This window comes from Mixophyes fleayi, chromosome 5 (assembly GCF_038048845.1).
Source record: "Mixophyes fleayi isolate aMixFle1 chromosome 5, aMixFle1.hap1, whole genome shotgun sequence".
Taxonomy (NCBI): domain Eukaryota; kingdom Metazoa; phylum Chordata; class Amphibia; order Anura; family Limnodynastidae; genus Mixophyes; species Mixophyes fleayi.
This window is the reverse complement of record NC_134406.1, coordinates 271,295,568-271,309,577: the sequence shown is the minus strand read 5'-3', so window position 1 is coordinate 271,309,577 and position 14,010 is coordinate 271,295,568. Positions and strand designations below refer to the sequence as shown.

The window sequence follows — 14,010 nt, the reverse complement described above, 5'->3', positions numbered from 1 at the left end:
TAAGCAACAACTGCAGGCCACATATGCAGCCAGGTTCTACTAGTAAAAGTTGTTTATTTAAGTTTAGGAAAACTAATGATTTAACTGTATAATGTGTGAGTTTTACAGCCTACTTGTCTACTCTCCTGGAGTGACTTCTGAAAGAGTAGGCCACCCTCCAGGACTGGCCCCGCCTCTGATGGAATTTGCATAATAATGGCCACTCCCCCTCTGCCCAATGCTGTAAACACTTTGAGGGTCCAGGCATTATTATTGATATATAGTAATTAGGAAGTGCTCGTGTTAGAGGATGTATTTTTATAAAAGAAATTTATAGGTTGACAGTATTATGCTGTGTTATTTTCATTGAACGTTGATGGTTTATTATACTGGTAAAATACTCAGATACTGCTATTGTTGTTCCATATTAATGTTTAAACAAGAACATGCTTGAAAGGTGTAATACCAATCACTGTGCTCCCAGCATCAGATAATATTGACTGTACGATTCGTATAACGAGATACATTGTTGTCACTGATTGTATTTGAATAATGACAATGCTGTTATTGTGCCCATGTGTGCGCTGATTAAACTTATTACAGTTATCGGATCCTTCAGACACTCATCTGAACCCTGAAACACGAATATTGGCTGCACACCGCTCAATTTTCTTATTAATTCACTTTTCTGCCATTTTTCCTTAGGCAGATGATCAAATTAAACCAGCACGGAGAAACCATTTGACTTGAGTCAAGAACTTAATGAGGGCAGCTTGTTAATTATAAACTTGTAGTAATTCATATATTTTTTACATTTAATTTACAACTTTTTTTTTTATTATTTCATTTGAAACAACAGTTATGTAGATAATAAGTGACAGTTCTGAAGGAATGACAGAGACAACAAAGCCTTTATTTGAAGGGAATGGTGGTGTCCAGTTAATTCTCATTTTTATTGATATGATAATTTGCAAACATTTTATCCCGGCTTCTGTGTCCGTGTTGCTTTCCTGCAGTGGCAAGAGTTGAAGAGTGCTGCAACATTGTTTCAGCAAAGTAGATAATTGGCTATGCAGCAAATCTACAACCCACAAGTAGATAGGCTAGACACAATTTTAAGGTACGCTCCCCCCCCTCCCCCCTCCCATAGGAAAGTATCTATCAGATCATCTTATTATCAATTGGGGGATAGGAATATGTCTTGAAATTGTAGCGAGTTACCTTGGAAGCCTAGCTTATTTCTTATAAAATACTTTATTAAATAAAATTTGTGTGTAAATATCAGGAATTAATTTAATAATAATTGGTTTAATTCTGATTATTCTGATCTGAAACTGGATGTTGATATGACCCTGGATAATCTTGTCATTATCCAGAAGCTGCTGATATAATGTCAGGGCGGATTTCAACCTGAAGATATGCATTTGGGATGAGTTTGGATGGAGGTCAACTTTATTACTATTTGACTCTTAAAACACTGATTTGGGCTATTAGGGATTCAAACCCCCACCTCAACCGGAACCCTAAAGGTTGTCAGATACTGATTGAACTGGTCCTTGTGTCTGGTCCCTGAACGTCGGGGGGAACCTGTTCTGGGCAATCTGCCTCTGATGGTTGAGATGAATGACCGGATCTGACACAAGCACAAGGAATTTCTTCATTTTTTTTATATAAAAGCAAATAAAACTTTACAAATAAGACACTTAAGACTTAGGTACATAATAAATTCTTGTTTTCCGAGTCTATATCCCATTAGTTCCTTTGTGCAAAGCAATCATTCCAGCTGACTTTTCAGTCTGTTCAGTCGGGGGTCTTCTTGGAAATGAACTAGCGTTACAACACAGTTAAAGCAAAAGACCCTTGAAGGATCAGTTCAACCTTTTAAAGTACATAAATCCTGGTAGTAACTTCTTACCTCCCTGATTCTCTTTATGATATTACAATCACATATGTAGTTATGAATGTAAAAAGCATGAAAATCGGAATTTTGTTAGAAAAATGTAAATATATAAAGAAAAATGTATTACAAAAAACTGTTATTTAGTATATTATCTTACATTGTGCTTAGATCCTGCAGTGATTAGAGGAAACAATACTGGCATGTTAACAATACTTGGTATTCCAGTGGATAGTTTTTCCCATCAAATGTCCGATTATATCCATACAGAAGTCTTTCCGTCTTTGCTGCTGGTACTGCCTTTATCTGAGCCAGCCTTAGGCTTTGCTCCTTGCTTCTCCTGAGCAGTATTTACCCGGTTCTGTTCCATCACTGTCCCCCCCGAAGCTGGACTGCTGGTCCTAGAAGTCTGGGCATTGACCTGAGAGTTATAAGACTGGAATGCAATGTCTAACTGTTCCTGAGCCACTCTCAAATGTTTATGTAAAGTGGTGAGGTCTGACGGGACATTGTCGTCGGGGCTTGTGCATTGCTGTTCCTGGGCCACGTTGGCCAAGTTCTGCTCATGGGCCATGACGCCATTGGGGAGTTTGGCGGACTTGTCCGACCGAACCACCATATTATATTCCGGAGGACAAGTTATGTTCTTTGGGTAAGAATAGTTGTAAGGTGGTTGTCTAACTGTGCTGGTTCTCCTGCTGCGGATAGCATCCCTCAGGGTCCCAAAACCGAGGTGGAACATCTCGCAGATGTTGAGCAGTAAACAAAGGCAGCTCACTACGTACATTATGAGCAGAAATATTGTCTTCTCTGTAGGCCTGGAAACAAAGCAAGGTACGGTGTGGGGACATGGAGCTGTACTGCACTCAAAATAAGGTAAAACTTGGAAGCCATATAAGAAGTATTGACCTACCAAGAAGCCTACTTCAAAAACAGCCCTCGACAGCAGCTGGAAGACATAAATTTTCATCAACCCGTCCTCCTTAATACGTCTCCGACCGTCGTGTTTTATATTCTCTTTAGCCTTGCTTTCCACTTTCTCTGGCTCTGCTGGAGCCTCGTAGATCATGGGTTCCTCTTCCTCCTCATCTGGATCTTCCACGTTCTCACCCGTCCGCCACCTGGCGAAAGATTTTTTTTTCTTCTTGTTCGACTGCTTCCGCCTGTCTTCCTCCGAAACCCGTGCGATCCTGTGAATGGCGTAACCCAGATACATGACCGACGGGGCTGATATGGTGATGATCTGGAAGACCCAGAAGCGCACGTGCGAGAGCGGGGCGAAGGTATCATAGCAGACGTTATCGCAGCCCGGTTGTTTGGTGTTGCACGTGAATTTACTTTGTTCGTCTGAGTAGATTGACTCCCCCCCGACAGCGGTCAACACTATTCGGAATATAATCAGGACAGTCAGCCATACTTTCCCCACAAAGGTGGAGTGGTTGTGAATTTCTTCTAGGAGACGGGTTAGAAAACTCCAGCTCATGTTGGGCATAAGGACTATTCATTTATAACCTGAAAAGACACAAAAACATACAATGAAATGTCAACTTGATAATGCTCATTGGTGTAATTCTGCATTAGCTAAAGTGCTATTTAAATGATTAGAATGTTGCTTAATTTACTTCCTGTCCCTTCCATTCTAATCTAGCTGGTATTTGCTACGGCCGAACTACCCACCAGTTCTGATGAAATATATATCCAGGTCTCTGTAGTACTGAGCTGTTTAATATACATGAAATAAATTAAATGGTTATACGTGACTATATCCACCCTGTTCTGTGTAATTCCTCTGCATCGGGTTTCCATGTTAGGAGAAAAGTGCTTCTCTAACAGAGCAGACACAGAGTGACTGACATATTTTCAGTCTTTCTTTGCAGCATTGTACTGTGTGGACAGGTGGATTCATATACAGTGTCAGGGCCAGTGATGTCACAACATCTGAAATGACTGCAGTCTCAGCTTTTTGGCTTGATCCAATAAGGGCACTGACCTAACGATGTGGGAGGAGCTTTAGCAGTCTGTAGTGTAGTCTGTTGTGAAGTGGAGGAGGGAATAATTTACTTTTCAACAGAGCAGCAGTGGAATGCTAGGGGAACACTGAACACTGTATTTTAGCTTCATATCTGAATATGCCAATTTTGTTTAATGTCCCTTTAAGTCTATACAATTTGCTCCATGATGTCAGTAAATCCTATATGAACTGATGGGCAGAAGCTAGTCCAGCCCCCAAAATGGCTACCTCCACAGTGTGTAGGGGAGAGGTACAATTTAGAGGGTAGGCACAGAGAAGCCAAGAGGAATTTTAGTCCCATATACAGCAATTTATTGGGGCTCATCATCATCATTTATTTATATAGCGCCACTAATTCCGCAGCGCTGTACAGATACTCACTCACATCAGACCCTGTGCCATTGGAGCTTACAGTCTAAATTCTCTAACACACACAGACAGAGAGAGAGAGAGACTAGGGTCAATTTGTTATCAGCTAATTAACCTACCAGTATGTTTTTGGAATGTGGGAGGAAACCGGAGTACCCGAAGGAAACCCACGCAAACACGGAGAGAACCTACAAACTCCACACAGGTCATGGTCATGGTCGGGAATTGAACTCATGACCTCAGTGCTGTAAGGCAGAAGTGCTAACCATTGAGCCACCCTGCTGCCCTTCCATAGTTGCCAACGGGGGAGTGGCGACACCAGGATGGTTGCTCCTCCCACTACACAGACAGGCCAGCCCCTCTCTAATCCCGTCCTCTTATTTGCTTCTCAGTGATACATATCGCTTCATAGGTCAAACCTCACCAATTACCTGTAGAACATCTTTCCACACCACAAATATGAATGACAAAGGAATGCGTTCCGGAGTCCTGACAAAGCCTGTAGACAATGGTACCTGCTTATTTAACCTTCTCTCAATCTGGCACTTTGATTTATATTCACACTTCGTGGGGTTTTTCCTAACGGCCGTAAAAAGTTTTGGCAACGCACTTGTGGCTGCAGAAAATATTATGATAGCATTGGGAAATCGTACACCCTTCAAACAATCTAATAACTGATGTAACGTATTAGGGCTTTGATGTGAGAGGATATCCCCTGCTTGTTTACCCTGGAGAGCCTACAGTGACTAAACGGCCCCGATATATTCTTTGGGAGTTCTCCAAAATAACCCGCGGTCAGGAATTTGTCCTCAGGAATACTCTGCGATCTCCAGGGCATCATGGGGCTGTAGCGAAAATGTGTTACCGTGTCTAATAAAAACGAATATCCACCCAAACTGTAATTAGCATGCTCTCAGTATGTAGAATATATTTCTAATATCTTATGGGTCATATATGACCAGGCAGCAAAAGGGTCACATACTCGCCGGTCTGTGTAGCTGGTGTAGTCTATTCAGTTGGTGGTGACTGTGTGGGTGGGAGGATTTGGGCGGACAGGGCTTTCTTTGCTCAGTGTGCATATGACTGATACATGTACTCTCCTCCTGTCCTCCTGTCTTCACCACTTTTAACTCCGCTCGCCAGCTACCCTGCCTTGCTCCTCGAGGACCCTCCTCCCGTGTCCCCTCTCGCTCCCTTCTCTTCCCCCTGGGGGTCTCCCTCTCATCTGTGCCCTCCCTCCTAAGTGCCGTTGCTGGCTGACCTTCCCCCCTCCCCTCCCCTCTAGCTGTGCCTTGAGCTCACTGAGTTACTGTGATTATTGTTTACTATTCTGTGCTGTCTCACCTCGTATTGTAATCTTGTCTGTCCCTGTACGGCGCCGCGGACACCTAGTGGCGCCCTATAAATTAAAATTAATAATATTAATAATAATAATGTACGTTTTTGTGCCATGTCTTTTTGTTTCCGCACTGCACATGCCCAGAAAAGGACATTACACCAATGAGCGCATGCACGCAATTCATGTCCGAACTCAAAATTACATTTACAACTGCCTACTACTTTGGTACGGGGGAGGGAAGGGGCAGAATAATGCAGGTCATGTGCAGAACGGGTGTGTTCACGCAGATGCGGACAAATTCAAGTATTGTGTTTGGCATAATTGCGCTTGTTTTCAGCTGTATCTTATGCACCCACTACAGGGTAGGTAAACACTGACTGATAGTGAAGACACAGCACAGTCTTTGTATTAAAAAGCACAGGTATGCGTGCCACTGAACAACTATATGCAACTAAGATATATATACTAAACACATTGGGCATACTGAGCGTTTGTAATCGACTCTCCGCACGTGTGATGATGATTACGGGTGTAGATTTACTATGCTCTACTAGACCAGACACTGCAGGGTACGTACAATACAAATGTGGGATATAAAATCTCAAAAGAACGCACAAAAAAAATATTAAGCAATTAATGTTACATAGTTATATAGTCATTTATGATTCTAAGTGTAAATGTAAAAAAAAAAAAATTTCTATAAATTTTTTTTTCCCCCTTGGAAAAACATTTGTTAGGCTGTCCTTAATGTCTACTGAACATAACGGACATTTTTACAGTTGCTCCTAATTGCAAACACATGTTATAGCACATGTTATAGCATGCATACATTACTGTCATCACTAATGATCAGGACTTAGACTAGCCCTGTAGTTGGAGCAAGAGATACGGCAGAAAAACAAGTAACTATGAGACGCTCAGAGCTTGAACACTGCTACGTACGCTTGAGTTTGGCACACCCTTACTGTACATTGACTGTGGCGAAACGCCCCTTCCCCAATATATTCACTACCCGAAATCATAGGCTATATAAGTGTCCGTTGCGTCCGCACACACAGTAGATGGGGCTCTGCTCACATCCATATCTCCTAGTTCTGGGCAGAGTGATTTTGCGTACGATATGCTCAAGACCAGAAGATATGTACCTTAATGACCCGGGCCATTGTGTGTACAGTACACATCTTTATTTATGTAAATAATGTGAAAAAAAATGTATAATTGAAAATACATTTTTATTGCCATTATTATACCGTTATTAGTTGTTATTTTAATTTGTTATAAAATAAAAGTTTTATGTGTTTTGCAGTCTGTTCAGTGTATCTGTGTACAACAAGTACTGTGTAGGGCAGGGGTGGGCAAACCAGTCCTCAAGGGCCAACAACAGTTCATGTTTTTAGGATTTCTTTAATCATGCACAGCTGAGTTAATCTATTTGGCTGGGTCAGTAATTATCCCAGCTGTTTCTACAGACAGAAATCCTAAAAACATGAACTGTTGTTGGCCCTTGAGGACTGGTTTGCCCACCCCTGGTGTAGGGAGAATGTACTTTCACCCAGATACAAATGGAAACATATCTTGAGATACGCCTTGATTTGAATACAGTCGGAAGTACTCACAAGTTCTGCACTCTTTTTAAACACGTAACTTACGTGCATGTTGTGTTTGGATATGAATCGGATCCTCTGTGTTCAATGGCACAATATGTAAATTAGTTGTCCAAAAAGCCGTTTCACCTTCACAAATCATCCTGACAGGTGGCAGAAGCCGGGGGTTAGCCTGTGCTTTCAGATGGACTCTTATTATATCAATTTATATCTAGAAGCCAATGCACTGTGCAGGATCGGGGCTGGTGATGTCACAGTAGCTCAAATGACTGCAGTCTCACATTTTTGACCTTTATCAGATCCCATCAGAATTTTGTTTGTCATATAGGGGGGAGGTAATATTTTACTTGCAGGGTGGTGTTGGCAGGCTGGACAGGGGGGCATCTGCCTCCCTGGGTCGATCCCATAGTGGGCTACCTTGGGCTGGGTCATTGGACCACCTGTAATTTTCTTCCTTTAAAATGTTCCTAATAGGCTGCTGAGTCGAGTTTTGCCCCCCGGGTTAAAATTTGCCACCCCTGGGTGTCGATGAAGCACTGAAAAATGTGACACTCGTAGTTCATAAAGGAAAATGTGGGGCTCAGTGGTTCAGTAAGACTGGTATGGAAGGGAAATTCTGGACACCTGTAAACCCGCTCGCTGCAAACGGTCACGCAGGGTATTTTTATGGGGGCACTTCCCAAACTGGGATGGAGGTGTGGGCTTATGTATGTGCCCTTCTGGATCTGTCCTAGAAACGGTTTTATGGCCGCCTATAAAACGTGTTCCTTGGAAGGAAATGTCAGTTGTGTTTCTGGCTCAGGCTTTACACTCCAGTTAACTTTATGGAAACAAAATCACATCTTCTAAACACCCTGGAACACTATTAGATGTCACTCTCTGACCTCCAGTTCCTTTTTACATGAAAATGCTTCCTTCACTCCCGATAATGACCTGGACGAGGTTCTGGGAGAATATAATGATTATGACCTGGAGGAGGTTCTAGGAGATTATAATGGGTGACAGATGGCTGCCTGCCCTGATCTCTAATGATGATAAATACTGCCAGGGTCTAGAGGTCATCCCCAGCTGTAACAATAAGATAACTACATAATAACACTCTTATAATCAACCTGTCATCTACACACAGTGAATGCAGCCATTTTTCTCACAGAACCAATATGCAAGTGAATAATGTATCATTTCACTAGGCAGTAGCTACATGGATAAGGTTAGACAGACAGAATATTGGTTTATTCCACAAAATGCCTTCACTGGACGTAACGTGCGCAGAACAATGGATCATCATCATCATCACTATTTATTTATATAGCGCCACTAATTCCGCAGCGCTGTACAGAAAACTCACTCACATCAGTCCCTGCCCCATTGGAGCTTACAGTCTAAATTTCCTAACACCCACACACATACACATACATACACACACACACACATACACAGAGAGAGAGAGACTAGGGTCAATTTTGATAGCAGCCAATTAACCAACTAGTATGTTTTTGAAGTATGGGAGGAAACCGCAGCACCCGTTGGAAACCAACACAAACACGGGGAGAACATACAAACTCCACACAGATAAGCCATGATTCGGAATTGAGCTCTTGACCCCAGTGCTGTAAGGCAGAAGTGCTAACCACTAAGCCACCGTGCTGCCCAATGGATGCACAATACCGGTTGCTTTTGTTTTGCAGTTGTGCGTCTGAATGGTCCGCCGAAAACGGTTCAAGGTTCACACCCTCTCTACGCTCTCAGGAGATGTTTCTACTGGCGGATTCACTAATGCACCGGGAGGGGGTATGTGTATGCACACACTGTTACCTCCACCTAGTAATAATCACAGCCACAAAAAGCTCCTCATCAATCTTAAAGTGCACCTAGGTTTTGGGGGCCAGAAGAGGTGCACAGATGTCACAACAAGGTCCAACCTCCGACCACTTCAGAACCGTCCTTTCATTATAGAAAACTTTGCAGGAATACTTTACTCTGTCCAACTCCTAATATCGATCGGTACAAACTCTTCTGCAAATCTTTATTTAGTAATACTTAGCTCAGCAAGATGACTATATTACCTCTCTGTATCTAACCACAGGATCAGTACATAGAAATAACTAGACCACATTGTACAATATGGAGGCAGGCTGAAAGTGATATTTGTAAAGTCACCCCCTAACCAAACAATGATTGACCCTCGCACCATATATCATCATCATCGTCATCACAATTTGTTTATATGGCGCCACTGATTCCGCAGCGTCAATTTTGTTAGCAGCCAATTAACCTACCAGTATGATTTTGGAGTGTGGGAGGAAACTGGAGCACCCGGAGGAAACCCACGCAAACACGGGGAGAACATACAAACATCTCACAGATAAGGCCATGGTCGGGAATTGAACTCATGTCCCCAGTGATGTGAGGCAGAAGTGCTAACCACTGAGCCACTGTGCTGCATATATCCCTATGCAGAAGTATGGACATGCAGCTTTTTCCTTACTCATTTCTAGGTAATTTGTCTTAATGTTATGCCCTCTGGGTGTTTCAGACAGATACCACTCATTCCTGGGAGTCTGATTTTTGTTTGTACAAATACAATTTACGCTGTGTGAATGGACTCTTGTATAATACACTTGGACTATATCTAAAGCTAAAGTCGACTTACAGGAAGGTTGGACTCCAAAATGTGAAAAACAATTCAATATATGAAGTATAATCCATTCTTCCATACCTGCCAACTTTGGCAAGGCCTGCTCAGGTAGATCGGGGGGAGGTGGGCGTGTTGGGGTGGGGCCCGGTGGATCGCATCATTTGGCCCCGCCTCTAAACGGCAATCACCTTTTTGACCAATTACAGCAGGGGTGAGGCCACAATGACGCGCGATTTGTGTCCCAAGCCCCGCCCCCGCCACTTTACTTCTCCGGTCTTTAGGAACCAGGAGGTTAGCCTGCTTTTCCGGGTGTCTGGGAGAACTCCCAGAAATTCGGGAGTCTTACGGAGATTCCGGGAGAGTAGGCAACTATGCATTATTCACCTTTAGATTGCAATTTCTTTGCAGCTTTGTCACAAAGTTTTGCCACATTGGGCTCGTTGTCGCATCGCCCTATACAGGGGTTACTGCGGGCGATCACCCTACTGGCAGTAAGCTTCCCCATAGATTTGCATGCGGAAGCTTATATAACAAGTATCATGGCAGCACATGCGCCACGAAGATGCCTGAGCCAGTAACGTCATCTCGGAATGGAGTCAACAAGACAAACGGATTCAGGAAAAGGCTTCTTAAAATAAGACATTTTTAGTACAGTATTCTTGAGAAAGATTTATTTATTTATATATACAGAGGGTGAAATAAGTATTGAACACATCAACATTTTACTCAGTAAATATATATTTAATGTGGCTATTGTAATGAAATTTACACCAAATATCAGCAACAACCCTTGTTATCCACTCATGCAAAGAAATCAAACTATGGATGTCCGTGAATTAAGTTTTGTGTAATAATGTGAAAAGATACAGGGAAAAAGTATTGAACACGCTTCCTGAAATTTATTTAATACTTTGTACAAAAGCCTTTGTTTTCTTGGTAATGACAGCTTTCAGACGCCTCCTGTATGGAGAAACTAGTGGCATGCATTGCTCAGATGGGATATTACCCCATTCTCCAACGCAAACAGTCTTCAAATCTTGAAGGTTTCCTGAGCGTCTTCTATGAACTCTGATCTTTAGTTCTTTCCATAGATTTTTTATTGGATTCAAGTCAGATGATTGGCTGGGCCAATCTAGCAGATTTACTTTCTTTCTCTGAAACCAATTGAGAGTGTCGTTGGCTGTGTGTTTGGGATCATTGTCTTGCTGATATGTCCACTCTCGTTTAATCTTCAGCATCCTGGTAGATGGCAGCAGATTTTTTTTATCAAGAATGTCTGGGTACATTTTTCCACTCCTACTTCCATTAAATATATGCAGGGCCGCCGAGAGGGGGGGGGAGCGGGTACAGTTTACCCGGGCCCGGCCATGCCAGGGGGCCCGGGCCGGGCCCTCGCTGCTAATTAAATTTATTTATTTTTTTATTTTATTTTTCTCTCTTGCGCTTTTTTTTTTTTAACTTTTTTTATTTTTTTTCCCGCGGGGGGGGGGGGGGGGGGGGGGGTGGTCTTGGGTTTCTTGGGAGCTGTAAGAAGAAATTAATTAAAAAAAAAAAAAATACTCACGTGATCGCGCGGCGCCGTGTCCCTCCTCTCCTCCGTTCACACTGACTGCCGGGCGTGACGTCATCAAGTCACGCCTGTCAGTCAGTGAGGAGCGCCGCAGCCAGCAGGAAGAAAGAAGACAGAAGAGGAGACAGAAGAGCAGAAAAGAAAAGAAAGAAGTTGACAAAAGGTAAGTAAAGAAACGGAGAGGCTAGGGGAGGAAAACAGGGAGGGACAGTACTATAAAGAAAGGGGACAGAGAAACAGAGGAGGAAAAAAAGGAGAGAGCCACAGGGGAATAAAAAAAAAGTGGGAGAGAGGAACAGAGGAGGAAAAAAAGGAGAGAGCCACAGGGGAATAAAAAAAAATTGGGGAGAGAGGAACAGAGGAGGGAAAAAAAGTGGGAGAGAGGAACAGAGGAGGAAAAAAAGGAGAGAGCCACAGAGGAATAAAAAAAAATTGGGGAGAGAGGAACAGAGGAGGGAAAAAAAGTGGGAGAGAGGAACAGAGGAGGAAAAAAAAGTGGGAGAGAGGAACAGAGGAGGAAAAAAAAGTGGGAGAGAGGAACAGAGGAGGAAAAAAAAGTGGGAGAGAGGAACAGAGGAGGAAAAAAAGTGGGAGAGAGGAACAGAGGAATAAAAAAAGTGGGAGAGAGGCACAAAGTAAAAAAGAAGAGGGAAAAGCAGCATGGAGGTCACAGTGTGAGCATAAGGGGGTACAGTGTAGTTGTGATGAAGGGGCACAGTATTGTGTGTGTGATGGCACAGGGGGCTTGTTGCAATGTAGTGTGTGTGAGGTAGGTGGCGGCTAATTAATGGGCGCTATTTTGTTTGTAGGGTGATGGTGAGGCAATTTAATAGTAGGGACTATTAATTTAAGATGGGGTGGTTTGGGGGCTATTGAATCTTGGGATGAGTTTAGGGAGAATGAGGTCTATTTATTAAATGTGACTATGAATTATTTAATGGCAGTGATGGTTGCGGGAAATAGGTATTGCTGGGGCTGTTTGCAGGAAGTGAAATAGGTTTATTTATTAAATGTGAATACTATTATTTTAATGTTGGGGCTGGAGGAAGGCCTAATTATTAATCGTGAGTGCTATTGATTTAAGGCCGGGGCTGGCTGTAATTTTCTAAATGTAGCCATTTTTTTTTCAAAATAGGTCCTTCAACATTCCTGGATCCGGACAAGCCACAACTAAAGAAAGCAGCAGCCACAGGTGGAGAAAGTGAGAAGAACAGGTAGGAGAGAGCAGCACAGTGTGTGAAATATTGTGATTCTAGTAGGGACAATACCAATTTTTGGTGAATGTTGTGCCCAATGTAAGGTGTAGGCCAAGACTGAACTGTTTGTGTACACACTGCATTGTTTGTATACTACACTGTGGTGGTAGATGTCCTGAAAGTTAGGAGTGCTTGAACATATGTGACGCTCCGGCGAATTGAGAGCCTAGTGGTTTTTATGTTAGCCACGCCCCAATGGCACGTTTGCCACGCCCCAAATGCATGACCACACCTCCCAAAATTTTTGCACCGCCGTTTGGCTAGCCACGCCCCTGAATGTATGACCATACACCTAAATTGTTTTGGGGCTTACTTGAATATGAGGGGGGCCCCATGAATTTGTTGTACCCGGGCCCTGAATTCTTCTTGGCAGCCCTGAATATATGCAGTATGCCAGTACTGTGTGCAGAATAACAGCTGCACACCATGATGTTCCCACCTTCAAACTTCACTGTTGTATGGTGTTTTTGGGGTGATGGGCAGCGCCATTTCTCCTCCCAACATGATGTGTATTATGGCATCCAAATAGTTCAGTTTTGCTCTCATCTGACCACACTATATTCTCCCAGTATCTCACAGGCTTGTCCAAATGTTGTGCAGTAAACTTTAAACGAGCTTCAGCATGTTTTTTCTTCAGCAAAGGAGCCTTGCATGGTGAGCGTGCATACAGGACATGGCGGTTGAGTGCATTACTTATGGTTTTGTTTGAAACAATTGTACCTGCTAATTCCAGGTCTTTCTGAAGCTCTCCACAAGTGGTCCTTGGGTCTTGGACAACTCTTTGATAATTTTTTTCACTCCTCTGTCAGACATCTTGCGCGGTGCACCTGGTCGTGGCCGGTTTATGGTGAAATGATGATCTTTCCACTTCCGGATTATGGCCCTAACAGTGCTCACTGGAACATTCAGCAGTTTAGAGATCCTTCTGTAACCAATGCCATCAGTATGTTTTGCGACAATAAGGTAGCGAAGGTCTTGAGAGAGCTCTTTGCTTTTACCCATCATGAGATGTTTCTTGTGTGACACCTTCCTAATGAGACACCTTCTAATAGGCCATCAGTTGTGGCTGAACCAGATGGCAGGATGGCTTTCTAATTACTGATAGATTTAAGCTGGTGTATTGGCTTTCCATGCCTTTTTGCACCTCCCTTTCTTCATGTGTCCAATACCTTTTTCCCTGTGTCATTTCACATTATTACACAAAACTTAATTTATCAACATCTATGGTATGATTACAATAGCCACATTAAATATATATTTACTGAGAAAATGTTGATGTGTACTTAATTCACCCGCTGTATATATATAAAACATATACATTGTATGTATAATGTTGTTTATGTCTGT

At 42.8% G+C, this 14,010-nt stretch overlaps 1 protein-coding gene across 3 annotated transcripts in view; it reads right to left on the bottom strand.

Annotated features, from left to right (window-relative positions):
* Positions 1–1,628: 1,628 nt before the first annotated feature.
* GJC2 (gap junction protein gamma 2) overlaps positions 1,629–14,010 on the bottom strand; it is a 79,175-nt gene continuing 66,793 nt past the window's right edge. For all 3 annotated transcript variants that reach the window (XM_075214129.1, XM_075214131.1, XM_075214130.1), the window contains one exon: positions 1,629–3,388. In XM_075214129.1, coding sequence (XP_075070230.1) covers positions 2,133–3,368 — 1,236 coding nt within the window. In that variant the 5' untranslated portion in view covers positions 3,369–3,388 and the 3' untranslated portion in view covers positions 1,629–2,132. The remainder of the gene's footprint in view (positions 3,389–14,010) is intronic.